Genomic DNA, 27862 nt, shown 5'->3' with positions numbered 1-27862 from the left:
CTGCCGCAGCGGCGAGTGCGTGCACCTGGGCTGGCGCTGCGACGGCGACCGCGACTGCAAGGACAAGTCGGACGAGGCCGACTGCCGTAAGCCCCCGCCCCCCGTAGAGCGCGGCCCTGCCGCCCCCTTCCGGCCGCGGGACGCCTGCCCCGCCCACTCCGGTTACCTGGGTTACGGTGGGGCGCGCGGGCTTGGGAAAGGTGGAGTCATTTGTTTGAGGTCCCTCAGGCTCCAAAGCTGCGTGGCTCAGGTCTGACCCCAGAGGCCAAGGGTCTTCTCTGATCCTGCCCTCCCTGTCATGCCTCCCACCCCTGTGTTTCCCTGTCCATTGGCTCCAATGCCCGAGACCTTGATACACTCAGGAGCTCCCCAACCCTTCCTACCTGATGGGCGTGCTTGTCCTTCAAGGCCTCAACCCTCCCAGCTGGGCAGGGTCTCTCCCCCTGGGCTACCCTGAACCACCCTTTCCTACAGCATAGCCGACGCTGTGATGTCGTCTGTGCATCCCTCAGCCCCTCTCAGGTATCCTTGAGCTCCTAGAGGATGGAGAGCCTCTCAGTAGTCTCTGGGTTCCCCACACCCCACATAGTGCCCCGCATGCAGTGGGTGCTCAGGAAGGGTTTGCTGAAGGAATGAAGTCATTGATCAATGAGCACCGACACTCAAAAGAAGGCCACGTGTCTGCTATAGATGGGTGGCCCTGGGGAGAGGCGGTGGAGGGGACAACAGGAGACCTGAGTTTTAGAGTGGCTCTGCCAGCCAGAGCGCTGTGTGATCCTGGGTGAGGCCTTCCCCCTCTCTGAGCTTCAGTCTCCCCATCTGTATGCTGGAAGTGCCTTGGCCAGGTGTCCTCTCTAGACTCCCAAGCTCAGCCACCGGTTCTTGTTCTTTCGGGGGGCGGGGGTGGTAGATCGGGGTGGGGGCTGGGAGAGAACTGTCCCAACAGCACGTTGGCCCTGACCCTGCTTCCTTGCCCTCTCCTGGCAGCACTGGGGACCTGCCGTGGGGATGAGTTCCAGTGTGGGGATGGGACCTGTGTCCCTTCAGTCAAGCGCTGCAACCAGGACCAGGACTGTCCCGACGGGAGTGACGAAGCTGGCTGCTTACAGGGTGTGTGTGGAGTTGGAGGCGAAGGGGCAGCGCCCTCCTTGAAGAAGAGCCCTGAGCATTTCCAGGTTCCAGAGAGAGCAGAGTTCGTAGAGATCTCCCTTTGGTCTCTGAGATATGTCTTCCCTCAGAGCATCACTTGCTCCTAAATTGCCCAGTTTTACTCCCTGGAGGCCTACTGGCCCCAGAACCAGATTTTAAAGGACTGCAAAAAGCTGAAAGAGGCCTAGGGGGATGTGAAAAGGCATTTGCAGGAAGTCCGGCCTCCACCATTTGTCCACACCCGAGTCTCCAAGTGGCTTCCTTCCCAGGGTGAGCAGAGGCTCAGTCCCCAGGGAGCCTCCTTAATTCTCAGATGACTCTCTGGGACCCTGACCCTGGGTCATCTGGGGAAACGGATAAAGGGTTGGGCAGTGAGATGGCCTCCCCTATGCAGGGTCTCTAGGGCACAGGTCTCCCTCAGATGGTCAGTCCAGCCCCCAGGATCTCCGTAGGCCTCCCGTTTTCCCCCCTCAGGGCCCCAGCACTGCTAGATCAGGCACAGACACCACCACCTTCCTGCCCTGTCCAGCTAGACGCTGCCTAGGCGTCCGGATTATCCCTGGGGTCCTGTACTTCTATGAACAGAGCTCCCAGCCCTGTGTTCAACTGTCTGTCCTGGGCCCTCTAGAGACCAGTGGAGACTGGGGCGGGAGCTCTGCTCACCTCCCAGGGACCTGGCCCAGCCCAGCCCTCCCTGCCCAACGTCTCTCACATCCTGTCCACTCTCTTGTCCGGCCCGACAGAGTCAACATGTGAGGGTCCCCGCAGATTTCAGTGTAAGAGTGGCGAGTGCGTGGACGGCGGGAAAGTGTGTGATGCTCAAAGGGACTGCCGGGACTGGTCGGATGAGCCTCTGAAAGAGTGTGGTACAGTACCTGTCTACTTCTGGCTGCTGGGGGAACCCCCACCCCCACCCCGCCACACCCCCTCCTGGCATCTGGGCAGAGGCCCGTGCCTGCCCTATTGCACACGTTCTGTTCTCACCCTCTCTCGGCACTCCTGGGCTGTCCTGTGGCCTCAGATGGGGCTCTTTGACTTTGGGGCCTCCTTCTGCATCTCTACAAATCGAACTCCCTTTCTTTCCAACCCGGATGCTCAGTTATGCTTCCTCTCACAAACTCGGCCTCTCCTCCTCACTCCTTCTGCATTCAGACCTCTTAGTATGTGCTCGCTCTGAAACTTCTCTTCCTCAGTGATCCTGCTCTCCTGACCTAGCCAGGGCCCTGGCCTCTGAGGCCTTCCAGCCAGCCCCCTGCAGAGGGAGACGTAGGGGACAGCAAACAGGCAGCTAATTGAGGTGCATCCCAAGACCACCAGGCACAGGCCAGGCCTGAGTGAGGCTAAGGCAGACTGAGCAGCAGACGGTGGCACAATCCCGAGCCCCAAGGAGCTCAGACTATCTGGGAGATAAGGTGTAACAGGCTGGGTGTGAATAAGGGGCAGAATGAGGCAGCTGTGCTAATGGCTATAGCTGTTGGGGTGTGTTCTGGACTAAAAAGAACAGGAGGGTCTGGGCTGTAAGTAAAGTGGGTGCCCTACAGAACATGCTGGAAACCCAGTGTGGGCTCGAGGAAGGTTTATTGCCAAGGTCAGGGGTTTGGACAGAGAATTCCTGGGAGGACGGAGCCTAGGTTGGACCCCCACTTCCTGGCAGACTCGTTTCCACCCAGCACCTCCCATACTGGGCGCTCAGAGTTCGTTCTCTAGAACCCCCAGGGGTAGCATATTTCCACCCCTTTTTGAGATTTAAAGTTTGATTTTGAAAGGAAGAGGCGATGGGCGAAGGTCACTCAGCCTCCACCTAAGCTTGCAGGACAGACTCTCAGGCCTCCTGGCTCCCCCCCTTCCCCCACCGTCCCCCAGAGGCCCTGCCAGGAAAAGTTCCAGAAGAGGGAGCCTAGGGAAAAGAGGATAGAGAAATGGGAGCAACCGAACCTAGCCCCCCACCCCACCTGGATTTGGAGTTCACCAGTGCCTGCTAACCTACTAAATCTCTTCTTTCTGGTCTTTTGCATGACACATCTAAGAGACGTATGTACGCATGTGTTTGTGTCTCTGGCTGGTGACAAGCCAGTGTCTGTGTCCGTGGCTCCTCCTCTGAGTAAGGCAAGGGAACTGTACCTCGTGTCTCTGTGTGTCCCCGCATCTGCGTGAATGTGTCTGTGGAGTCTGTGGGCCCGTCGGTGCCTCTGCACGTAAGCTGGTGTGTGTGAGCATGCAGGTAGGCGCACGTGCTGGGGAAGGTGACACTGCCCCTTCCTCCCATGCTGGGCCTCAGGTGCCACTCGGGCCTCTGGACCACCACCCCTCCTCGACTGCAGGCCCCTGGCAGAATCACCTCCAGGCTACATAGAACTGGGAAGGCCCAGACGGTCCCCTTCAGCCTCCACCTCGGTGCTGGCCCTTCCAGAGCAGGGTCAATGGAGTCCGGACCCGCTGCCCATACTCTCGCCCCCACACATCTCAGCCCTGGAGGACTCCGTGCTCTCCTCTATCATAGAAGCCTGAGCGCCCTTGAGCTTTCCCCTTTCCCCTTTCAGGGTTGTCCTACACATGCCAGTCTGGCGGGTGCTCGGTAAATACAGCTGCTGAGTGGCTGCTACCTAGAGAGGGTGAGGGGGGCAGCGAGCAGGTGCATGGACGAGGCCGTGGGTGAGTGGCGAGCAGATGTGTGGACAGCACTGGGGGAATAATACACTATGAGAGAGGTAGGGAAGGTTTGGAGTGAAAGAAGATTCCCAGAGAAGGATCCCCACACAGACTACCTCAAAGCGGCCATGGTGCCGCCCACCCCGCAGGGCTGGGCCTTCCCAGGGCTGGGCCCGGCTGAGTCACTCCCAGACCCCCCCAGTCACGGGGTTGCTGTCATCTTGTTCTTTCAGTTCCACCAGCGTCCCCGGGAAACAGGAGGAGGCCCAGGGGTAAAGGGGAATATTCCCTAAGCATGGCTCAGGCTGGAGGTGGGGCACCCACCGCTGTGCATGGCCTGGGGTGGGCAGCTCAGACCAGCCATGTGCATGGCCACGGCTGGCTCCGCTCAGCTCTGCGTGGCTTGGCTGGAGCGGCGGTGCATGAGCCTGGGGGGTAGAAGGATGGCATGGCGCCTTCTCTTGGCTTGCACAATTAACCTTCTGTGATTCCGAAGCTCAGAAGATGCTGTGAGAACATGGTGAGCCTTGGTCCTGGCCTCCCTGCCGTCCCCTAGGACTCTGCCAGAGGGGGTGAGGGAGTGGAGGACGAGGAGACCCGGTGACCTCCCGGCATCGCTTCACCCCTTGTAGCCGTTGGTATTCCTGGGACCGGGCCTGTGGCTAAGTGTAGGAAAGGGACAGGTGCTGAGAGGCGAGCAGGGGGAAATCATCCATTGTATTTCATGGTGAGAGAGAACTGACCAAGTAGCAGCTCTGTGTAGAGAAAGCCTGGGGTCTTAAATAACCACAGGCTCAGTAGGGGCAGCCTTTGTGGTTCAGACTCCCTCTGGACTGCAGACTCCTGGGCTCTGTCCGGGCAGGGACATGAACAGATGGAATGTGTCCGGAGGAAGGCACTTGAATGGCAGGGCACCAGAAATTAGCACTTTACATTTTTAAAAAATCTTTATTGAGAGAGAGAGTGAGAGCAGGGGAAGAACGGAGAGAGAGAAGCAGACTCCAGGCTCTGAGCTGTCAGCACAGAGCCCCACACGGGGCTCAAACTCACAAACCGTGAGTTCATGACCTGAGTGAAGTCAGATGATTAACCAACTGAGCCACCCAGGTGCCCCCAGAAATTAGCACTTTAAAGGAGATTCTGAGGGAGCCAGCAGACGCTGGCCAACCCCACCCAGCAGAGCTGGAGTGGGAGCAGAAGCTTCAGGAAGGCCAGTCCAGTGAGGAAGAGCTTTATAACAGCCTGTTTCAGGTGGAGCCGGCTACCTAGGAGGAAAGTGGGCTCTATGAGGCTGGAGATGTTTAAGCCAGGGCATTTCAGAAGGGGTTCTTGAGGTATCTTGAGGGTTGGATGTGGTCCACGTACGATGAGGTCACAAGGAAGAAGGATTTGTAAGAAACGTGTTTGTGAAAGGAAAGACCTCAGGCAGCCAAGCTGCCTCCTGGTAGACAGAGCTCTGGCCTGGGAGGCAAAGGACCTGAGTTCTGGTTCCACTCTGTCCCTGTCTTTGTGTCTGGCCTTGAGCAAGGACCTGCCCCCTCTCTGAGCCTCCTCTTACCTCATCACCCAGTTCGTGAGGCTGAGGCTCAGCGAGGTTGGAGAGCATCCTGGCTCTGTGGGGGTCCCGCTGCCCTGGGTCTCTGCTTCAGCTCTATGCCCTACCCCTGCCCTGCCCCCACCCTAGCCTGGGCTCCTGGCCCCTTAGGAGCCTGTATCCCTTCCCCAGGGCTGAACGAGTGTCTGCACAACAATGGCGGCTGCTCCCACATCTGCACTGACCTGAAGATCGGCTTTGAGTGCACATGCCCAGCAGGCTACCAACTCCTAGACCAAAAGACCTGTGGCGGTGAGACCCTCCTCTCATCCTTCCCCTGCCTCCCACCAAGCAGAGGCAGATCCTTCTGCCAGTTCTGACTTGGTCTCTTCCCCACAGACATCGACGAGTGTAAGGATCCAGATGCCTGCAGCCAGATCTGTGTCAATTACAAAGGCTACTTTAAGTGCGAGTGCCACCCTGGCTATGAGATGGACACGCTGACCAAGAACTGCAAGGCCGTCGGTACGGGCACCCTAAGGTGGGGGGTAAGGGGGCAGCCCCGAAAGGATACAGAAAGCAGCGTGCTCCCACCTATGTGAGGAGTAGATGAGTACACGTGGGCACACACACATGCGCAAAGCAGGTTGCACACACAGTGCTCGGACTGTACGTGTACGTCATACCCACAACGCATTGCACATGAGCACCCACACAGATACTGCACAGAGCCACCTGGTGTAGCCCGCAGAGACTGTACATGTACCACACACGACATATAGACACAAGCTGGACCGTGCAGACTGCACACACAGCACTGGTAGTCCACACAGAGAGCATGACCTGGGCAGACCCACACATGGGTCAGCTCAGCTAACTGAATTCATCCTATTCCATTCTTTATATTGAACACCTAACATTCCTGTAGGCATTGGGATTTGGCAAGAAGCAAAACAGACACTGATCCCTGTCTGCCCTCATGAGACTTACATCCTAGTGGGTGAGACAGACAAGAAATCTGATAAGTAAATGCAGTGCATGATAGATGGGGCTCCAAGTGAAAGAGGAATACAAAATGGGCAAGGGGAGAGGGAAGTCAGGAGGGCAGCGAGTTATAGTTTTAGATAGAGTGGTCAGGGAAGCCCTCTGGTTCATGAGAAGATGGCATTTGAGTTCAGACCTGGAGCAGGTAAAGGAAGGCGCCATTTATCTGCAGGAACTGCATTTTAGGCCGAAGGAACAGAAAGAGCAGAGGCCCTAATGCAGGAGCATGGCTGGTGTGTTCAGATAACAGCATGGAAGCCAGTGCAGGTACAGCAGGGAGCACAGGAGATAAATTCAGATAAGTGACTCAGGGCACATCACAAAGGCCTTCTAGACCGTGGAAAGGACTGACTCTTGCTTTCAGTCCGAGTCAGGGGGAGGCTTTGGAGGGGTTTGAGTAGAGGAGGGACACGGTGTGCCTTCCATTCTCACAGGCTTCCTCTGGCTGCTGTGCCGGGAGGAGACTATAGGGGCAAGGGAAGAAGCAGGGAAACCATTTAAGAGGGTTTTGCCATAACCCAGAAGAGAGGTGAGCGTGGCTTGGCCCAGGATGTTCCAGTGCAAAATGATGAGAAGCAGACAGACTGGACATACTTGGAAGGTCAGGATTTATTTGGAAGCAACAGGACTTACTTACCAATTGAATGTGGGATGTGAGAGAAAAAAAAGTCAAAGATGACTCTGAGGTTTTGGGCCAAACAACTGGGAAAACAGGATCGCTCTTTACGGGGCTGGGGGAATATTAGACTGATTTGAGCATGTTACGTGTAAGAAAGCTGTTTAGACATCTAGGCAGAGGTTGTGAGGAGTCAGTTGCACATAGGAGTCTGGAGTTCAGGTGCATAAATGCAATACACAGTTCATAGACTAACAGCACAGCAGCCATAGTAAATGACATGTAGCCCACAAACCCAAAACCGCACCTCAACTGCACCATATGCAGCCTGCACATCAGCACATCACACATAATATGTGGCTTGTTCTTACCCTGCCGTGGGACGCATGTAACCCACCCCACGAATTGTATACATGCAGTGGAAACACCCCCCAGCTGCCGTGTAATCACAAACCAAACCCCCGCAAATGAACATCTAAAGTGCAGTCACACGAAAACTCAGGTCGTCAGCACACTGGATGCCTGTCACAGACACAGCTCAGTAAAAATCTCCTCAAGACACCCTGTGAGCCTGCTCCTGCATGCTGCAGGATGGTGCCCCTTGCTCTCATTTTGGGGTGAAGAAAATCACACAGTCAATGGCAGGGCCTTAAAGTGGGCTTTCCTTCTTTCTCCTTCCTGTACCGGGAGTTTCTCTGGGCTCGCTGTTGGTACCACGCCCTCCCTCTCACCCCCACCCTGCTCCGTCACCACCCCTGGGTCACGGGCCCAGACCCCACATGGCTCCGTGCCCATCCTGCCCTGCCCCCCCGGGCACACATCAGCTTGGCACAGATGCACAGTGAAAGGGACCATGTGGCCTGCACAAGTGTCAGCAGGAAAACGGGGACAAGGCCCAGGCAGCTCCAGGGACAGGTGTTTCCGCTCAGACAGTGCTGGTACCCGAGATGGCCTGATACATCTGAAAACAGGCTGGAGAAGTGGCAGCCAGAGTCAGGTGCTCGTCCCTCACAGGTCTGCAGCACAGGGGTCTTCCTACAAGCAGCCAGGAATGTCTAGGTCACTGGCGATCTTCCTAAAACATAACCTAAGTCTAAAAATGGGTTTTGTATGTGCACGGGTCATCGTGTGTTGTCTCCATCGTACGTATATGATCTGTCCCATGACACACACACCCCACCCCTGCTGCCAGCTCAGAGTAAAGTGCAAACTCTACACCCAGCGGACAGGACTCTGAAATCTGGCCGCTGGCAAGCTCTGAGGCTTCATCCATCCCTTGCCACGTCCCCACACACTCTACATCAACTGAAGACTCATGGGGACCTCCCCGAGTCTCCCCTGTTTCAACTCTCCCCCTAGCTCTGACACCTGTCCTCACACTGCAGCCTCAGTGTTCTCTCTAGAACACTTACTGCTCACCGTTGCCCCTTGAACTATTGTAGGGGAGCCCTGTGCAGGGAGGTTGGGGAGCAGCATGTTCTAGGTAAAGGGGACCACGTTAGAAAAGGCCCAAGGTGGCCAGACTCTGCCATGGCTCAGTGATGATGGGTGGCCTAGTGGCTGGAATGGAGGTGTGTTAGGGGGTGATTGATGAGGCCAAACAGGGAGCTTGGGGTCACACCACAGAAGACCTTCAGTGTAAGCCTAACAAGGGGGGCAGTACTAGAAGATTTGGGGGGAGTTTGTGTCTAATAAAGAGAAGGAAAATCATTCTGTTATACATAGTACTTTGTACCTCATGCTCTTCGTACCCATTTTTCAGCTGCTCCTCTGTGAGGTAGGAATAGCCCCCCCTATGATGCCCCCGTTTTGTAGGAAAATGAGGCATCACCCAAGCCACCCAGTGGCAGTCCCCTGCCTTTTGCACTGACCGGTTCTCCCAACCTTCCCACACGGCAGCCGGCAGAAGCCCGTCCCTGATCTTCACTAACCGGCATGAAGTGCGGAGGATCGATCTGGTGAAACGGGACTACTCGCGCCTCATCCCCATGCTCAAGAACGTGGTGGCGCTGGATGTTGAAGTTGCCACCAATCGCATCTACTGGTGTGACCTCTCCTACCGCAAGATCTACAGGTGAGCGGTGCCGGTGTCCTGTAGCCAGGCCTGGGCAGGAGTGGAGGCCTGAGAGGAGGGAAGGGATGGTGGCCACTGAGGCCAGACGGGGACTTGGGAATGGACGCAGGGTCACCGTGGACGTGGAGCTGCCAGGCCTTTTCCTTCCCCTGGGCTGGGCTGGGCTGAGAGCTCTGTAGGGAGAGCCCCAGGGACCCGGGCCTGACTGACCTCCGGTGGGCTGGTGGGGCAGAGCAAGACACGGCAAATGTTCCGCAGGGGCAGAAATGTTCTACCTCTGGCTTTGGTGAGGACTTTAAAAAGCAGCTCGTGTGTCTGTGTGTCGGTTTCGGGGGATGACTCTGGATGACCCAGTCAAAGGTGACTCCGACCTGGTCCTGCCTGGAGGATCACACTCATAACACAGTGACGTCTATTGTGGTGATCCTGAGGGAGAAGTGCCCAGGGGGGCCTTTTACCCAGTATGGGGTGTCAGGGAACCCTTCCTGGCTGGCACTACCCCCAGTCTGGTGCCACCGTCCGTGGACTACGAGCCAGAAGTCCTCACACAACACGAAGAGGTCCTCTCATAGGTCTTTCTCAAATAGCACAAGCCCGCCTCCCTGAATGCCTGGGCTCCCTTTAGACGTCATGTCCTTTCTTTGTCCTGAGACCCACATGGCAGGACTGCTAATGACCAGGCAGCACTGGGTAGACTGTTAAAAGAACGATGGATGGATGGATGGATGGATGGATGGAGGGAGGGAGGGACGGAGGGACGGAGGGATGGAAGGAGGCAGATTTACCACACCCCCAACATACAGACACATACTCAGTTCACACTCCCACACAGAAGCAGCTAGAGCCATGCCTGGCAAGCCAGTTATGCCTGGAAGAGGCAGAATTTGATGACAGATTGGCTATTCTGGGAGTTTCCAGTTTCTGGCTCAGGAGAATGGTGGTGGTGTCATTCTCTGAGATGTTAGCAGTGGAGGAGGATGGGGTCAGGGGGTTGACCATTCAGGCTGGCTGAGGGGAGGGGAATGGGGGGTGGGCAGTTTAGGACATGAGTTCAAAGTGTCCATGGGACATCTGAGGGGGGCCAGCTGGCTTTATAGTCCAGAGCTTAAGACAGTTGTCGCAGTGGGTGAGTCAGAGTTCTGGGTGGCAGTGGGCACTATGGAACTAATCAACTAGAGAGAGGACATGAGGGAGAAGAGAGCCTTGGGAAGAACAGCATTTGGGAGACGGAAAGTCCTGTTAGTGTTGCCTCTTGAATGTCTACTGTGTTCTCAGCCCCTATTCTCCATTCTCACCGCCACAGTGTTTCTGCAGACTCTCCATCTCTCACCTGGAGGCTGTACTGGCCTCCTAGCCGGTCTCCCTGCCTTCATTCCCTCCCTTTCCCATGCATCAGTGCCACAGTGACCTAACATGCCTGTCTGACCATGTCCTCTGACCTTTTCAATGACTCCCTCCAGAATAAAATCCTCACTGCTTAGCATCACCTGCAGAGCCTGTCAGGTCGTGGCCCCTGCCTACATGTACTTCCAGTCTGTATCGCACATACTCCGCTCTACCCCCACTGAATACCAGAACACATACCTCCAGGCACTTGCATATGCTGTTCCTTCTGCTTTCTGCTCCTTGTGCTCTAGTGCACTAGTCTTTCAGGAGTCAACTAGAGAGCCTTCTGCAGCCCTTCAGGGTAATGGAGGTTCCATTTCTCTACCGCTCTAGTCTCCGCTGCTTTCCGTAGTCACATTGCACTGTAATTACCTGGCTGTAAATTCCCATCCCCCACTAGCCTGAGCTCCTCCAGCCCTGAGGCTGTGGCTGACTCAAGCCTGTATGCCTGCCTTGGTGGCCCAGGAAATGTGTTGAATAGGAGGTAGCCAAGTTCTAAAATTCACTGCCATGGCCTAAGGGAGTTGAGAAAGGGAGAGGGCACCCAGAGAGCCCCAGATGGACCCAGAGGGCACCCAGAGAGCCCCGTGGCTGGAACACCTGCCCCACGGCCAGCTCTGATTGCTCCTAGCGCCTACATGGACAAGGCCAGCGACCTGGCAGAGCAGGAGGTCCTGATTGACAAGCAGCTGCACTCTCCAGAGGGTCTGGCGGTGGACTGGGTCCACAAGCACATCTACTGGACGGACTCGGGCAACAAGACCATCTCAGTGGCCACAATTGATGGAGGCCGCCGATGCACTCTCTTCAGCCGTGACCTCAGTGAACCCCGGGCCATCGCGGTCGACCCCCTGAGAGGGTGAGTGTCCCCGCCCCCGCCCCAGGCTTCCCATTCCTCTACCAGTGGCACTCAGTCCTCGTGTGTCTGTCACAAGAGCTCTCTTGAAGACCTTGGATGGCCCTGGGCCGCTCAGGCAGCCCAAGGGAAGAAAGTTTGTGTGGGCCCTCAGACTGTTAACCCCTGACCAAGGGTTCTTTGGGCATTGGTCACCAGGCTTCACCTGGACTCCACTGCTTGCTCATCGTATCATAGACTCAGAGCATCTCAGAGCAGAGTTGGGCTCTAGAGATTGCCTAGTGGAAGCTCCTGGGCAGGAAGTCTTTCTTCAGGCTGCTGGAGGCCACAGGTGGGCATCTGGTGGCCCTCCCACACTCCCAGAGACAGGATTTCCCACTGAGGCTGTTTCATTTCAAGGTAGCTCTGCCCATTAGAGGGTTTCGGATTTTTTTTCTCACGTTCTCAAATCTGCCTAACTTTGACTTTCTCCATTGGCCTCTGGAGTTACATCAAACATGTCTACTCCCTGCCCTGCATGACAGCCAGCAAGGTAGGAGACCAAGATCACTGGGTCTGCTCTGCTCCAGGCTGCCCACCCCTGTGCCCACAGTCTCTGGGCCCCTCACTACCCAGGCTGCCCTGCTCTGGCCACACCTCCCCGCCTTCCTCAGTGGGGATGTCCTTAGAGTGCATGGTTTTCAGCAGCTGTGTCATATTAAGTTTACCAGGATCACTAGCTTCTTCCTGTTACTGTTTCCTTAGTTGTTGAACGGGGATAAGAAAACCCTCTTCTTCCAGTGAGGACAGCTGGGGCCCAGGGAGGCCACCTGAGAGAATGTGCGAGGCCCCGGGCAGTGACTTGACAGCTGCCGTTTACTGAACGTGCATAGGTGCACCCCTACAGATGCTCAGCTGTCTCACATAGCCCCGACTTCAGCCCTGCGCCCTGTGTGCTCCCCCACACATAGTTATACCCAGCTCACCCCCGGTCCATTATGGATCAATGAAGGTCCCAGCAGGAAACCCACCGCACACTCAAATAGATCATTTGAGGGGAGCTTAACAAGGGAATTATTTTCCAGAGGAATGGGTGAGGTCTAATGCAGTGTCCCTTACAGTGTGCTGGTGTGGCCCTAGGCCCGAGGGGCAGGAGCAGGGAGGAGTACCCAGGCTGGGAAGGGAGGAGGGTCACCTTCAGAGCAGTAGCCAGCCAGAGGCAACTTTGTAGAGAGGAGTCCAGAACAAATATTCTGACCTCAGTCTCTCCCGCCTTCTGCTCAGATATTTCGCTGAATGCAGCTGGAAGCCAGAAGGCTAGGGAGCCAAGCCCATTGACATAGTTTGCACATGGGTCAGTTTTTCGGTGTACAGAGCAGAACGGGGATGAGTAAAGAGCGAATCTAGAGTGGCTAACAGGAAATATCCAGGGCAACCACTCGGCTCCCCCAGCCTAGAGTCAGCCTTGGCTGGACAGCAGTTTCAGCGAAGATGGTTTTTGGGAGAATTAAGCACACAGGCTTTCGAGCTCCACTTGAGGTTATATTTAAATGTGAAGGCTGGCCCCACTACTTATGAACAGTGTGATCCTAGGGAAGCCAGCTCCTCTGAGCCACAATTTACTCATCTATAAAATGGGACTAATAATGAAAACATTACTTTATTCAACAAATATTAAAATAACTTGTTCTGCGTCGTGCACGAGCTACCTGCCAGGCACACAATGAGGCATGAGACAGATGAGCCCGCCCTCGGTGGAGCTTACAGACTAGGGGGGAGGATAGACAGTGAAACACACCAACTACCCAAATGTATACATAAATAAACTGGGTGAGTGCTAGGAAGGAAAGAGCCCGTGGTTTGAGAGATAACAACAGGGCGAGCCTACTCACAGAGAAAGGTTCTGTACTGAAGAGGTGTTTGAACTGAGAAGTAACCAGGGGAAGAGCGGAGGAGGCCCAAGGCTCTGGGATGGCCTATCCGACAAAGGCTTGGTGCCCTATAAGAAGTAAGGAGCCCCGTTGGGCAGGTGAGGGGTTTGGAAAGCTGAGGATGGTGGCAGAAGAGACAATCAAAGAGGTAGGCAGAGGCCTGAGCATGCAGAACTCTGTCAGCTGTGGTAAGCATTTGAGGTTTTATTTTAAGAGCAATAAGAGAAGCCTCAGTAAAGTTTAAAAACTGGAGAGTGACAACTTGTTTCCTTCCATTTTTGAAGGCTCATTTGCCTGCTCTGTAGTGACTGGGTTGGAGGGGCAGTGATGACTGCATTTGTAAGTACGTGAGGTGAAACCACTCAGCTCAGTGCCTGCCGCATAGTAGGTACTCCGTAAATGGCACACAGGAGGTACTCCAAAAATGTTCGAGAAAGAAGAGAGAGAAATCCCGGACAGAGTTCTAGCTGTGTGACCCTGGGTAAGCTGTCCACTTTTTCCTCTGTACACCAGGAAAGTAAGAGAAGGTTGACAAGGGCCTTTTTTGCTTTGGCCTCTAGACTCTGGTTAAAGCTACCAGAAGTGGGAGGAAGGGGCTCACAGAGGTTCAACTGAGGCCAGATGAGCTCTCGGGGAATACAGGCTTCCCCAGGCTCTCAGATGAGGGGAAGCTAGCACACCTGCTAACTCTTAGATTCGATGGTTCCAGTGGATTTCACAGTCCTTCCCAGTTCCCACCAAGCATCATCTTCAACATTCAGTGGATCATTGAGTGCCATGACACAGGCAGCCCTAACTTTGAACCCTGACAACAAGCACAACTGAGTTCTTCTCTCTTTCAGGTTCATGTATTGGTCTGACTGGGGGTACCAGGCCAAGATTGAGAAGTCTGGGCTCAATGGTGCGGACCGGCAAACGCTGGTATCAGACAACATTGAATGGCCCAATGGAATCACCCTGGGTGAGCCCTGCCTTCCCTGGACTGGGGGACTGTCCAAGGGTCTTGTTTCTTTACCACGCTGATAGTGCCAGTGCCTGTATTTCCTGACAGTCGCCCCAGGCTGGCCTCCGTCTGAGGCCGGGCCCAGAAATATGGGTAGGGAAGAGGGGACAGACAAGCAGAGATCCTGGTTGGGGTCCCAAACTCAAGACCTGATCCTCTTTCCCTTTCTCCTCCCCAAGATTTGCTGAACCAGCGCTTGTACTGGGTAGACTCCAAGCTGCACCAGCTCTCCAGCATTGACCTCAGCGGAGGCAACAGAAAGATGCTGATCTCCTCCCCTGACTTCCTGAGCCACCCTTTTGGGATAGCTGTGTTTGAGGTGAGCCCCGTGAGAGGAGACAGGGCCCTATCAGGAAACTGAAGCCTAGAAAAGTCTTACTCAAATAGATTAGCTCCCTGAGACTTATCTAAATGGAGACAAAGGGACAGGGAAGCCAGATGACTTGCATGTACACAGTGTGTGAGCTGCCTGCAGACAAAGGCCTCGCAGCCTCTTGTCCTGTGCTCCCTTCCCAAGACCCCTTTCAGAGCCCTTCTCATGAGTGAGTTGCTAGCCCATGTGAGTTGCTAACCCTCAGCACCTGGCCCTGTAACCCCCATATACAGAAGTACCCAATAAAGGGAGAGAGGGAAGAAGGAATATACATTTTCTTAAAATCTACTGTTGGAAATAGCCAGAGAGATGCTATTCAATTCAGCACACTTTCACTGACCCTTGCTGGCCCCTGGGGTCATAGAAATGAGTCAGACACCATCTGAGTCCTCACCAAGCTCCCCAGAAGGGGAAGAGTCAAGACCCCCCTGTAGCTGTGTGTTCCGACCCCAACAACCCTTTTCCCTGGGGAATGAGGAAGTCAGAACCAACCAAGCTCTCGCACGTCTATCTCTTCCCCTAAACTAACTCTGCCACCAAGGGGAGGGAAAGCAAGGGGACAGTGGTCTATGGTGGGCGTTGGCAATTTCTGCTTGGAGTGACATCACTCAGCACTGCTCTGAAATTGTGGGCAAAGCCCCACCTCCAAGTCCAGCCCCTGCTTCAAAAGACAGGTGTGTCTTGTGTATATATGTGGCATGTGTATGTGCTTGTGTATATATGTGGCATGTACTTGTAAGGTATATACATGCATCCATTTAAAATTATGCATTTCTCTATGTGCTTGTGCTTGTGAATATGTAACTATGTATACCAGTGCTTAGTTAAGTGTTTATATAGGTACAAGTGTGCCTTTGTGTGTGTAGATGAACATATGGGTGTGTGTCCAGATCTGTGCATGAGGCTGCATGGTTGTACCTGTAACTGTGGATTTGCCTACAGATGAGCCTGTAGGCTTACGTGGACTAAACATTGGATGAGTACGTGTGTGGACCCAGACACTATAGGATGGCAGGGACTAGTCCTCCGTAGTTCATACATCCCCTCCAACCTTGGTCCCAGGCCCCAGGAATGGTAACAGCTATAAAGACCCAACCTTGGGATTCTGCTGGACTCCGGGAAGGAGGCCTAGCTCAGCATTAATGAGCAGTCTTCAGGCCAAGGCACAGAAGCAACAAATAACCTGCTGTGACAGAGGGGGCCCAGAGTATATGCCACAGATTAGAGGCTGAGAGTCTTCCTGTGACTCTGTGGGCAGGAGAGCTCAGGGGGAGGTGTCAGGGCAGTTGTTGTGACTATGGTTTGGGGCCAAGCCCTCAGACTGAGGTCATGGGCTTAGGCTCTAGCCCCCCATCCTCTGCATCTGTACCCCACAGGACAAGGTGTTCTGGACAGACCTGGAGAATGAGGCCATTTTCAGTGCAAATCGGCTCAATGGCCTGGAAATCTCCATCCTAGCTGAGAACCTCAATAACCCACATGACATTGTCATCTTTCATGAGCTGAAGCAGCCAAGAGGTGAGCCTTCCCTGGTCGCAGGACCCCTGCCCGTGTCCTCTCCCTCCACTAGGCAGGCTGCGTTCACCTTCATGTAATGTAATGTCTTAGTACCCCCAGAAGGCATAGCAACAGTCCCTCTCATTGGTAGAGTGCTTCACTGTCACATATTTTATCTCATTTCCTTCAGCTCTTGGTGAAATAAGGCTAGGTATAAAAAATATATAAAGCCCTATTTTTGCCTGCAAAGAGTAGGTATTACTTTTCTCATTTAACAACAGAGGAAACTGTGACTCAGAGAGGTAAAATAATGTTAGCAGGTGGCACAACTGAAACCCAGACTCAGGTCTGATTCCAAGAGCTCCTTCTACCATGAAGGAACACATTGCCTCTCATTTATTACGTGTACCCATTTTGCAGTAGTGTAAGCTAAGGTATCCTAGGGCCATAGCGGTCCAGCTTGTTGGTTGGGAATAGAAGCCAGGAATCCTGCTACTAGGTTGTCCCATCCTCTATCACTAGGATATAGTACTAAGTCTAACTGTAACCGAGTTGTGGTTGCCAGGGTGATAGTGGGAAAGCACAGCGGGGAAAGGAGATAAGCTTGGTGCCTGATTCTGGATCCAGAAATTCAAATAAGAAATAGACATAGGGGCACACGGGTGGTTCAGGCGTGTTAAGCATCTGACTTCGGCTCAGGTCATGATCTCATGGTTTGTGAGTTTGAGCCCCGCATCCAGCTCTGTGCTGACAGCTCAGAGCCTGGAGCCTGCTTTGGATTCTGTGTCTCCCTCACTCTCTGCCCCTCCCCTACTTGTGTGCACTCTCTCTCTCAAAAATAAACAAACATTTAAAAAGAAATAGACATGGCATATGGCAGAGGGGGGAAACACAGGCTTTGGAATTAAACAGACTTCAGTTTTATTTTGTTTTTTTAATTTTTTTTTTAATGTTTATTCATTTCTTAAAGAGAGAGGGCATGAGCAAGTAAGGGGCAGGGAGAGAGAGGGAGACACAGAACTTGAAGCAGGCTCCAGGCTCTGAGCTGTCAGCGCAGAGCCTGACGCGGGGTTCAAACCCACAAACCGCATGATGATGACCTGAACTGAAGTTGGACGCTTGACCGACTGAGCCACCCAGGCGCCCTGACAGACCTCAGTTTAAATCCTGTCTCTAAAATCCCTAGAGTTATAACTTTGATGAGCTTGTTCTCTTTGAAACTTGGTATCTTTTATCTGTCAGTCTGGGACATAACACCCACCTCTCTGAGTTGTCATCAGGACTGAGTGAAAGTGTGGGGGTAAAACACCAGACACAGAGCTGGAAGGTGCCCAATAAAAGCAGGGAAAGCTCCAACTCTGTCTGTCTCTGTCTCTGTGCTATTAGCTGCCGATGCCTGCGAGCTGAGTGCCCAGCCCAATGGAGGCTGTGAGTACCTGTGCCTTCCTGCTCCTCAGATCTCCAGCCCCTCTCCCAAGTACACATGTGCCTGTCCTGACACAATGTGGCTGGGCCCGGACATGAAGAGGTGCTACCGAGGTAAGCAGACCTACCAGGAGGGCTGGTCCCTGGCAGTGTGAGACCCCCTTCTGCTGGAACTTTCCATGGGCTTCCAGGATGACATAAGCTCCTGGTTTTCCTGTCTTCTCTGGCTGCTTATTGCCTTTGCAGGCTCCTCTTCCTTACCATCCTTGAGTGCTGGTTTCCCCAGGTCCTTCCAAGGCTTCCTCCTCTTACTCCCAGGAAAGGTGCACGTATACATACAACATTTTAAATTCAGTTTCAGGGGGTTTCTGGAACCCCTTGAAGACCTGAGATTAAGAGCCCTTGATCCCTATGGCTTCAGTTACTGTTTATATGCAGGTGACTATGAACTTGCCTCTTCCTCACCTAGAACTTAACACAAAGAGAAGCCCTTTTGTGTTATGGTTGGGACTGATAGTCAGTACTTTGGCCATACAAGTTTATATTCATCGTCCAGTGTTGATACAGAGCCAAGGCCTTTTGTTTGAACGTAAATCTTCTGCATCATTTGGGATTTCCACATTCGGCTGTTTAAAGGGGAGTGAGAATTTCAACCTAGCAGTGTAATAATATGCATGTAAAATCTTTCTAGATTTGTATGATTTCCCTGACTCCCAGTCTTTTACAGTGGACTTGCCAACACCTAATTCTATGGTCTTGCTTTAATGACTTGTCCTAATCAAGTCAGTGTGCAGTATAAACACAAGGTGTTTGGGATTCGGCTAAAGAAAAGGTCATAGCCTATTCAGGTTTAGGAAAGGCTTCCCAGAAGTGGCCTTTGAGCTGAGCCATGAGGATGAGTTCATAAGTTTAATTCATAGAGGCGAAAAGTTAGGCATAAAGCAATGAAACTCTCTGTCCAAGTGACCTCTGCGGTATTTCGCCCCCAGCCCCTCAATCTACCTCAACGACGACGTTAGCTCCTACCACAACGAAGACTCTAGCCGGCCCCGCAAGAGCCCCTGGGACCACCGTCCACAGCCTCACCTACCAGAACCACAGCACAGAGACACCAGGCCTGGCAGCTGTGGTCCCCAGCTCAGTTAGTGCCCCCAGGGCTCCCAGCACCAGCCCGTCTACCCCAAGCCCTGCGACCAGCAACCACTCCCAGCACTGTAAGTAAACGAGTTCTGTGTTCTTTCATGACATGGGGGGGGAGGGGGGAGAGGGTTATGTGGGAAGAAGAGATCATGCCAGAGTATTGGACCTCGCTCAGGAAACAGATGGAGGTGCCCACCTACTATTTAAAAGTCTTAGGTGCCACTGACTCGTAGAGGGTCTTGCAGAAAGCCACTTCCTACCTCTGAGCCTCAGTTTCGTCACCTACAAAGCGGGAATAATAATTACCCTTCCCCTACATGCTTCACAAGATCGCCAGGACAGACAAAGGAGGCGGTGTAAACAGAAGTACTCGTGTACACAGCCTCTTCTCTCCCTGGGTGTGTGTTTTATGTGTTACTGACGTGTATGAGGGCATGTCCCCCAGATTTAGAAACCTCAGAAGCTCTGGTCTCGGTTCTTAGCCCCTGTGGCAGGTTCCCCAGATGCTAATATCCATAACTATGGTCTGCTTATGCCTCCTTCCAAACTCTGGCATGAAAATAATTAAGCTTAGCATTTATTGGCTAATCATTGGGAGCAGTAATTGTCACTGCTAGAAATGTTCTGTCTCATTAGCCAGCAAATACCTGTTTAATTGAGTCACCTGCCAGGGAGAGTTCATTTGTGAAGATAAACCGTCTTTTACATTTTTATCCCGTACGTGGCCCGGACGCCAGGCAGCTTGGCAGCACCTCCCTCATTGGACCCAACTTGCTGGCAGAGGCTGGGTTTCCAGAGCAGAGCACTCACCTTGAAGTTTGGAGAGGCAGGTGGCACCCGTGTGAACTTCAGTTCTTGTCACCCAGGGCACAGCCTCGGAGCAGGAAGCCTCTCCACTGGCTCCCTGCCGCTCTGGGCTTGACTGCTGCGGTCCAGCACTTCCTCATGTGCAGCAAGGGGGTAGCAGTGCTACCCTTCTTTTTCTCCCCGTGACACTTAGGCTCCCTTAGAGTAACTTGGAGAAACAGGCATGCTGCGATGGCGGCATCTGGGCCATTGTCAGGGCATCGTCTGCCCTCTTGGAATGAATCTGGCTGGTGAAGTCCCTCTTCACACTTCAGAGGGCCATCAGTGGATCCGAAACAACAGCTTCATAAATTAAAAAGTGCTACAGAGGTGTTCCCATGAAGACAGTTTAAAGAGTAGAAAAGATGGCACAGCATACTTTAAAAATACAGTACATTTTCCAAGCCCTCTTCAGTTTAGAACATGCCTTTATATACTTTATTTAGGCCTCAAAACAACCCCTACCCCACTCCCCACCCGCTTTGAACCAGGCAAGGCTGTGCCAGACACTGTGCTAAGTAAGAAATTCTCTCCCTTGATCTTTGCAGCGTCCGTAGGAGGTAGGTAACTTGCCCACACAAGTAGGTGACCCGTCCAAACCCAGGAGCCTGTGCTGGTGATTCCACTATGTTCTGTTGCACCCCATTTTAATTACTTATTGAAAATAGGCTGGTGATGCAGATGGACAGAAAGACCACCGAAACAACAGAGACCAAGTAATAGATACTGGCTGGCAAAGGCAGTTGCCCTAGTCGGTTAGCAACATGGAGACCTAAGTGCTCACTCTGCCCAGCACCCCACCCCACCCCACCCCCACCCCACCCCTGCCCAGCTTCCTACCACTGTGATGCTGTGGGAAGGGTAAGGGACTTGGGGCACAAGTCCTGGGTTTGGGTCCCAGCTCTGCAGCTTTTCTGTGAGTCCCCAGAACCCCAGTAAGACTGGGTGTCCCCATGTGTGAGAGTGAGATAACCTCTGTCCTGCTCACCTCAGGGGAGTTTTGATAGGCTCTGGAAAGACCTCATTGTTAGGCGTTAGCCAGGATCATCACTTTGGACTGAGGGCAGGAAGCAGTTGGGTAGTTCTTATGGCTTGAGGCCAGCGAGGACTTGCGCTCACGGTGACGGAGCAGCGCTCTGCACATTTGTGTTTTGCAGATGGGAATGAAGGTGGAAAGATGGGCTCGACAGTGACTGCTGCCGTCATTGGGATCATCGTGCCCATGGGTGAGTGTGGCCTGAGTCACTGTGTAGAAGAGAGAAATGGTGCTCAGAGTCTGGAGAAAAGCACTAGAAAGGCAGAGCACTTAGCACACGGACCTATCCCATTGACTTTTTCTGTCCCAGCAGCCTCCCTCCCCACCTCACCCTCCCACTTCCCAGTCCTATAATTTGGTTTCTGAGCCTGGCACACAAGGCCCTTCAGGACCTGGCCCCAGGCGGCCCGGCCCAGTGCATCCCCGCTCCCCACCATTCACACTCTGTATGCCAGCCATGTGAACGCAAGCTGTAGGTTCGTTGGGAACAGGGCTAGAGCTTCTCTTGCTCCCCTCTCTCCCCAGCTCCTAGCAGTGGCTGGCACATGGTAGGAAATAAAGTATTTGTGGAATTAATGAGGAGAGCTACTTGCCATTCCTTTAGTAGATCATGCTATTTTGCTTTCTTTCTGTTTGGTTTTCGACAAACATTTATCAAGCAGCTGCAATGTACCAGACTCTGTGATAAAGTGGAGGGAAGGTGATTAAAAACAACTAGGACATGATTCCTCCCCTGCAAAGGTTAAGTCTTGTCGGAGACACACACATAGCAGACAATTTGATTATGACAGGGGAAGTCCTAAAATGAAGCCGTGTGTGGTCCAGAGGAAGCACTGAAGAAAGACTTAACTTGGAATCAGGAGAGAAGGGAAGTGGGTAGGGAGGGTTTCCTAGTGGAAACGATAATGTGAACTGAGTCAGCCAAATGAAGAAGAATCCAGAGCAACCTAAGCAGTGAAAACAGCATGAACGAGAGCCAGCAACAGGAAACAGCATGGGGAGGGGAGAGAGTGGGTTTGGAACTAAAAGTTCAATATGGCCAAACTATAACAGTTGGTGAAACCTCACAGAGAACCATGGAGGCCGATTTATTCTCTCCCGTGCCGTTGTTCACCTAGTATCCAGAATATCCTGTGTCTTATACCAGTCTCGTCTCTTGGTGGGATCTTTGAATTGCAACTGCCCATCTATAAGTTGATCTCCCTGGCTTGCCCATGAGCCCCTCAACAAGGACAGGGATTTTGCCCATTTATTGCAGGACTCCCAAGTATGGTGGTGAGCTAGTGAGTAATGTTTTGTAAGCTTCTATCCCGTGCAAGAGACTGTGCCAAGTGCCAAAGACCCAGGGAAGAAAAAGATAAAAGACTTGAAGAGCTTTCAATCCCTAATCAGATTAGTCATAAAAAGAGATACAAGAGAGGTGTTAATACATATTACGGTGTGCTGTCATGGAAGCATGATGCCCAGCAGAAGAGAGGGCATGGTACTTCTGGAGAAGACGCCATTTGAATTGGCCTTGAAAGTCTTCAACACTAAAGATGATGGAGAGACTATTTCAGGCTGATTTGGAGCAGCCGAGTGCGTGGAAAATACTCTGAACATTGTTTAGTGAAAGAGACATCAAGCCCTTTCCTGCCACCCTCTACTCTATAGAAGGGCTTGTATATGCTCTTTCCCTGACATAAGCCACTCTGATATAATTAATATTTTTAATTTCTGCTCATCTGAGAGGTTAAAGATGAATATTCTTTCCTTGATATTTCCCTATGAAGTAGAGTGTCTTTTTATAAGCTTAATGGCCATTTATATTTCATCCTTAATGAATTGCCTATTCACAGTCTTGTTTTTCTATTGGTTCTTGATCTTATTCTTACTCATTTGTACAAATACTGATATATAATGAATATGAAACCTTTGTAACAGATATGACAAATATCTTCTCCCATATTGCCTCTTGATTTGTAAATGTGTTTATGGTATCTTTTGCCATGCATAAATTCAAAAATTTTAAGTATCAGATCTGTTCATCTTTTGTGTTATGACTTCTAGGTTTTGTGTTTTACATAGGAAGGTCTGCCTCACTACAAATTATTAAAATATCTCCCCATATATTCTTCTACTAAATATTGTTTTATATTTAGATAGTAATCTATTTGGAATTTATTCTAGAGTATGGTGTGAGATAGAGATGGAACTATTTTTTTTTTTCTACAGGCCTGTTTAGTTTTCCCCAGACCATTATTGAATAATTCATCCTTCTGACTTGAATCGTCATCTTTATAGTAAACTACATGGCTCTCCAGACTTTGATCTGCTGCTAGCCTTTTTATTCTCTTTCACCAGTTATCTGCTCCTACAAACTAGAAGAACAACTTCATGCTAGGCTTTAATATCTAATAGGGCATTATTATTCTTGCAATGTTTTCTTAGCTGTTTTTTTATGACTTCTCTTCTAGAATAAACTTCAGAATCATCTTTATAAAAATTATTATGGAATCTTAAGTCTTGGATGTATAAATTGATATGGAGAGAATTCATGCTTCTATGTTATTGAAGCTTCCCATCCAGGAACATAACGCATATCCCGATTTATTTGAGTCTTTCAGGTCTTTCTATAAAATTTTATAGATCAGATCAGAGTTGCACATTTCCTATTCGGTTATTCAAGGTATTTTACAGTTTTTGTTGGGCTACTGTGAATGTGTTCTGTTCTTATTCCATTCCATTTTCTAATTGGTGATTGCTAATTAATAAGGAAGCTGTTGACTTTTTGTTAATTTTTTAAAAAATGTTTATTCATTTTGAGAGAGGGAGAGCATGAGCAAGGGAGAGGAGAGAGAGAGAGAGAATCCCAGCACAGGGTTTGATCTCATGAGCCATGAGACCATGACCTGAGCCAAAACCAAGAGCTGGATGCTTGACTGACTGAGCCATCCCAGCACCCCTTCTGTGAATTCTTGATGAACTAAAATTATTTCTAATAGTTTTTCATCTGCTTTTCTAAGATTTTCTAAACATGCAAAACTGATAATAAACACAGCTAGCTATTCCCCCTTTCTCTTATGTGTACCCTTCAATTCTTTATTTGTTCTTACAGCGTAGCTAGGTCTCTGGAAAAAAAAATAGTAGCAACGGTAACAGGGATCCTTGCCTTGTCCCTGTCTTTAATGGGTCTTGATTATTCCAGTCTAACCAAAGTAAAACCCCCTCTCTAGCATGCTGGACAGCTGTCACCAGGCTCCACCTGAATGTTCATGGTCATTGCCGACTACCTTATGCAGCTGCTTGCCCCAGTTTTGCCCGGCTCTGTCTGAGAACTTCCTCCTTCACTCATGAATACATTCATCTATTCCAGCTCAGAGCCTGTGTTTCCCTGCTGTGTCCACCTCTAGGGATGCTTCTCTTCTTGCAGCTTTGGAAAGAAACACCCCACGCCTCCATTCACCCTCCACTGGGGGAGAGAATGCTTCCTTAGAGAAATCCAAGGAAGTAGCAGTGTGAGGGCAGAGGTGTGGTGAAGAAACTTACTCATTCACTCAGTACACATTGCTGAGCAAGGCCCCGGGCATAGAGAGATAAAGGAGACACAGTCGCTGCCCAAAAATAGCTCAGTCTAGCTGGGTACACATACATGAAGTACAGTACCGTGGGCTAGGGACACACGTGAGGGAGCAGCCAACTTTTCCTTGAGAAGTTGAGAAAACTTCATTTGAGTTGGATCTCGAGGGCAGAGCAGTTAACAAAGGAAGGGAGAGGAGAAGGGCTCCGAGCAGCAGAAAAAGAACACAGCACCACAGCCCGAGGAGCAAGAGGCAGAAGAGTTAGAGAGGTGGTAAGAAACGCACTGACATCTGAGCGGTGGGCTAGAACCTGCTGGAAGTTCAGTGTAATGTGTCCCTTCCTCCAGCGGTAATAGCCCTCCTGTGCACGAGTGGCTACCTGATCTGGAGAAACTGGAAGCGGAAGAACACCAAAAGCATGAATTTTGACAACCCAGTGTACAGGAAAACAACAGAGGAAGAAGATGAAGATGAGCTCCACATAGGGAGGACTGCTCAGATCGGCCATGTCTATCCTGCAGTAAGTATCCCCCGCCAGAGAATCCCTTCCTTCCTTACGTCCGTCATGCTCTTCCTCCCTCCCTCCCTCCCTCCCTCCCTTCCTTTCTTCCTTCCTTCCTTCTTTCTTTCCCTCCTTTTTCCCTTCCTTTCCTTCCTTCCTTATGTCTTTCCCTCTCTTCCTCCCTCCCTCACCCCTCCTTCCTCCCTTCCATACCTCCTTGCTTCCCTTTTTCCTTCCTTTCTTTCCTTCCTTTCCTTTCCCTTCCTTCTCTCCTTCCTTTCTTTCTTCATTTCCTTCCTTCCTTCCTTCCTTCCTTCCTTCCTTCCTTCCTTCCTTCCAACTTTATCAAAAACCTACCATGTGCCAGGCACTATTTTAGGCCCTGGGGACACAGAGATGCTGGGGCAGGTGGTTGGGGTAGAAGTGTATAAGGACCACCTTGTAGCTAGAGGCTCTTCCTTAGGGTAAAGAAGCCTACTCTTTCTGCTGAGTAAGTTTTCAGAACCTTTGGCCCGGAAGGGTAACTGTGGCCATGCAATTCAAATGTATTCATTTCAACAAACACTGTATGCTGGCCGTGAGCCAAACACCACACTGAATGTGACTGTTCACAAGTAAGAAAGGAATGTACTGCTTCCAAGCAGCTGGTGGGGGGTGAGAGAGAGTCACTTACTAGTGTACGGATGTGTGTGTGTCGTGCCATGGTGGAGCTCAGGAGTCTCTCTTCCAGGAAGCTTTCCCTGGTTTCTTTGTTCTCCCACAGCCTCTGTCCATCACAGCACCTGTCACGCTGTAGTCAACTTGTCTTTTTGCTCATTGGTCTCCCCACTAGACCGTGAACTCCTTGAGGGCAAGGTTGTCTGATTAATGTTTCCCTAGTGCCTCGCACAGCATTAGGTGGCTCCCAGTACGTATTTTCAGGACAAATGCTATGGAAACACCAACAGGGGAGCTGTTAACTCAGTTTGGGAGATCAGGCAGGGAATGCCTCACAGAGGCTGTGACAGATGAACTGTGTCCTTGAAAGGCTAAGAGAGCAATTTTCCAGCGAGAGGAGGAGGAAAATGGCATTCCAGAAAGAAGCATGTGCAAAGGCTGAGGGGTACAGTAGGGCGTGGCTTGTTGGGGGAGCAAGGACCGCAGAGTGGCTGGAGCAGATGTCATGGTTGTATAGCAGAGTCAGGGGGCTGAGTGTGACCTCATAGGTCATCCAGTCCGTTCCCCTGTCAGGCGATCAGCAGCTTTGATCACCCACTGTGGGCAGAGCCCTGTCCTGGGGAGACCAGAGAACTGGAAGACCCAGCCCCTGCCCTCAAGGAGCTTTTTGTCTTGCCGGGGGAACCAAGGTCACAGCTGCACCAACTCCCGAAGAACCCTCTTTCCGAGCTGCCTGCCGTCAAGTGCAAGGTAGGGCAGTGCCACTTTGAGTCTGAGGGGCTGGTGAGTGAGGGCATGAGGCTAGGCAGATGCAGCCAATCCCAGGCGGCTTTCTGGTCCTGGAGGGCTGCCAATTGTAAGCTGGGTGTCGGGGCAAAGAGGAAAGATGAGTTCGTTGCTGACCAAGGAAAGGGTCTGTGGAAGAAGTCATCAAGTACGGGGCAGGGCAGCGTGCTTTGTACACTGTTCGTGGGAGTGTACATGGGAAGGGAGACATGGGATATGAAGTTGAGCAAGTGAGGAGGGTCAGCATGGCCTTGAGCCTTCGCTTCAGCCAATCACACAAACAGGTGTTTGGCCAAGTCTTAAAGACGGGCGGGGGTGGGGACACCGTGGAAGAAGCGTTGAGCTTAGCCTGAGGAGATGGCTCCCCGTGTCACTGCTCTGCAGCCTTGTGGTCTCAGTCACTTCTCTCTGCTCACTTCTATTTGTAAAATGGGAATGATAACCCCCATTCTGTCTGCCTCCTAAATCCATAGGGTTCAGGCGAGACAGCTCACGTGAGAGAGCTTTGCGAGTTACAAAGCACTCTACACATGTAAGGTGGCATTGTGTCCCCACGAGCAAATTCCCACTCTGGGGGAGCTATTCCTGATGCATCGAGGGCCTGAGGAATAAGCTCTTGCCAGTTGCAGAGAAACAAGAGAGGGAGGAAATCGATATTTAGTGAGAACTTCCTGTGTGTCAGACACTACTCTGTGTTTTACATACATTTCCTTGTGTATGTAGTCTTCACAGTAACTTTCTAAAGTTGATATGATTAGCTGCATTTTGCAGATGAGGAAACTGAGACTTGAAGAATTTGAGTAACTGGCCTCGGGTCACAACTAAGAAGCAGCAGAACCAAGTTAAAAATTCCAGTCTGTATGTACACAAAAGTCTGTGTCCTTTCCACTTAACATCATGGGGCAAAAGGCCTGGAAGCTTGTTCAGTTTCCTCAACAAGCCATTCTCCCCCCTGTTGTTGTCTCGCTCCACCATCACTTCTGGGACCGACCTTTGGCCTAGAGATCTGTCTTGGAGAGAGTGGGAGGGGAACCGGACGAGAAGAAGAGAGCCTCAAGTGTCAGTGCTAGCAGAGCAAGGCCATGGTATTCTTGTGAAACCACAGATAACCCAAAGATGATATGAAAGGCTTTGGGATCACTTTTTATTGTCTGTAGGCTGTCTGGTTCTATTTTATTATGCTGGCCCGGTTGGTCTAGAATGCTCTGGACCTCATGTGTGTTACTGTATTAAGCACCCTAGAGACATTACCTCATTTGGTTCCTCAACAACCCTATGTGGTATGTCTTGTTATTCCCATCTGACAGATGATAAAACCAAGGCTCAGAGAGGTGAAGTGGTTAGCCCAGATTCACTTAGCTATGAGAAAGAAAGCAGAATTACATCAGGCCCAGTTGGGGAAAGCTCGATGTATATGTAGCCTGGAGGAGAAAACACTCAGAAGGAAAGGAAGAGAGCTCAAACAGTGTCCGCATGTTTCAAGGGCTATCTGTATAGAACCCTCTGAGTCTAAGAGAAACAGGGAACATCAGAAACAGATTTCATGTCAGTATAGAAAAGAAGTTAAGTCCACTGTCCACTGTTCCAATGGAATAGACCAACTTAGGGACTAATGGGTTCAGCCCAGTAACAGTCAGCCATTTGTGGCAGGGTAAGTCTAGCATCTAATGACTAGAAAGTAAGGTTGAGGGAAAGAGGGATTGAATTTAATCAACATGTATCACATTCTGATTCTGTATAATCCGTTAGAAGGGGTGCAGCAGATTGCCTTCCTAATTGTGACTCACAAGCTAGAGACAAGTGGCTAATGGCCTGGGAT

At 51.5% G+C, this 27862-nt stretch overlaps 1 protein-coding gene across 6 annotated transcripts in view; it reads left to right on the top strand.

Moving 5' to 3' along the window:
• The window catches only part of LRP8 (LDL receptor related protein 8), a 73836-nt gene that overhangs the window by 44072 nt on the left and 1902 nt on the right, over positions 1-27862 (top strand). The window contains exons 6-20 of one of the 6 annotated variants that reach the window (XM_077779828.1): positions 1-86; positions 988-1110; positions 1893-2015; positions 5525-5644; positions 5732-5857; positions 8892-9066; positions 11084-11311; positions 14061-14179; positions 14401-14540; positions 15971-16112; positions 17478-17630; positions 18506-18730; positions 20660-20728; positions 24446-24618; positions 25831-26007. The exon at positions 1-86 is cut by the window's left edge and continues 68 nt beyond it. In XM_077779828.1, coding sequence (XP_077635954.1) covers positions 1-86; positions 988-1110; positions 1893-2015; positions 5525-5644; positions 5732-5857; positions 8892-9066; positions 11084-11311; positions 14061-14179; positions 14401-14540; positions 15971-16112; positions 17478-17630; positions 18506-18730; positions 20660-20728; positions 24446-24618; positions 25831-26007 — 2179 coding nt within the window. Of the gene's footprint in view, positions 87-987; positions 1111-1892; positions 2016-4031; positions 4071-5524; positions 5645-5731; positions 5858-8891; positions 9067-11083; positions 11312-14060; positions 14180-14400; positions 14541-15970; positions 16113-17477; positions 17631-18505; positions 18731-20659; positions 20729-24445; positions 24619-25830; positions 26008-27862 lie in introns of all 6 variants that reach the window. The other 5 variants (XM_077779824.1, XM_077779823.1, XM_077779825.1 and 2 more) reach the window with 5 other exon arrangements.

This window comes from Crocuta crocuta, unplaced genomic scaffold (assembly GCF_008692635.1).
Source record: "Crocuta crocuta isolate KB4526 unplaced genomic scaffold, BGI_CrCroc_1.0 scaffold168, whole genome shotgun sequence".
NCBI classification, from domain to species: domain Eukaryota; kingdom Metazoa; phylum Chordata; class Mammalia; order Carnivora; family Hyaenidae; genus Crocuta; species Crocuta crocuta.
Note: the sequence above shows the minus strand (reverse complement) of the source record. Positions and strands in the feature narration are given on the sequence as shown.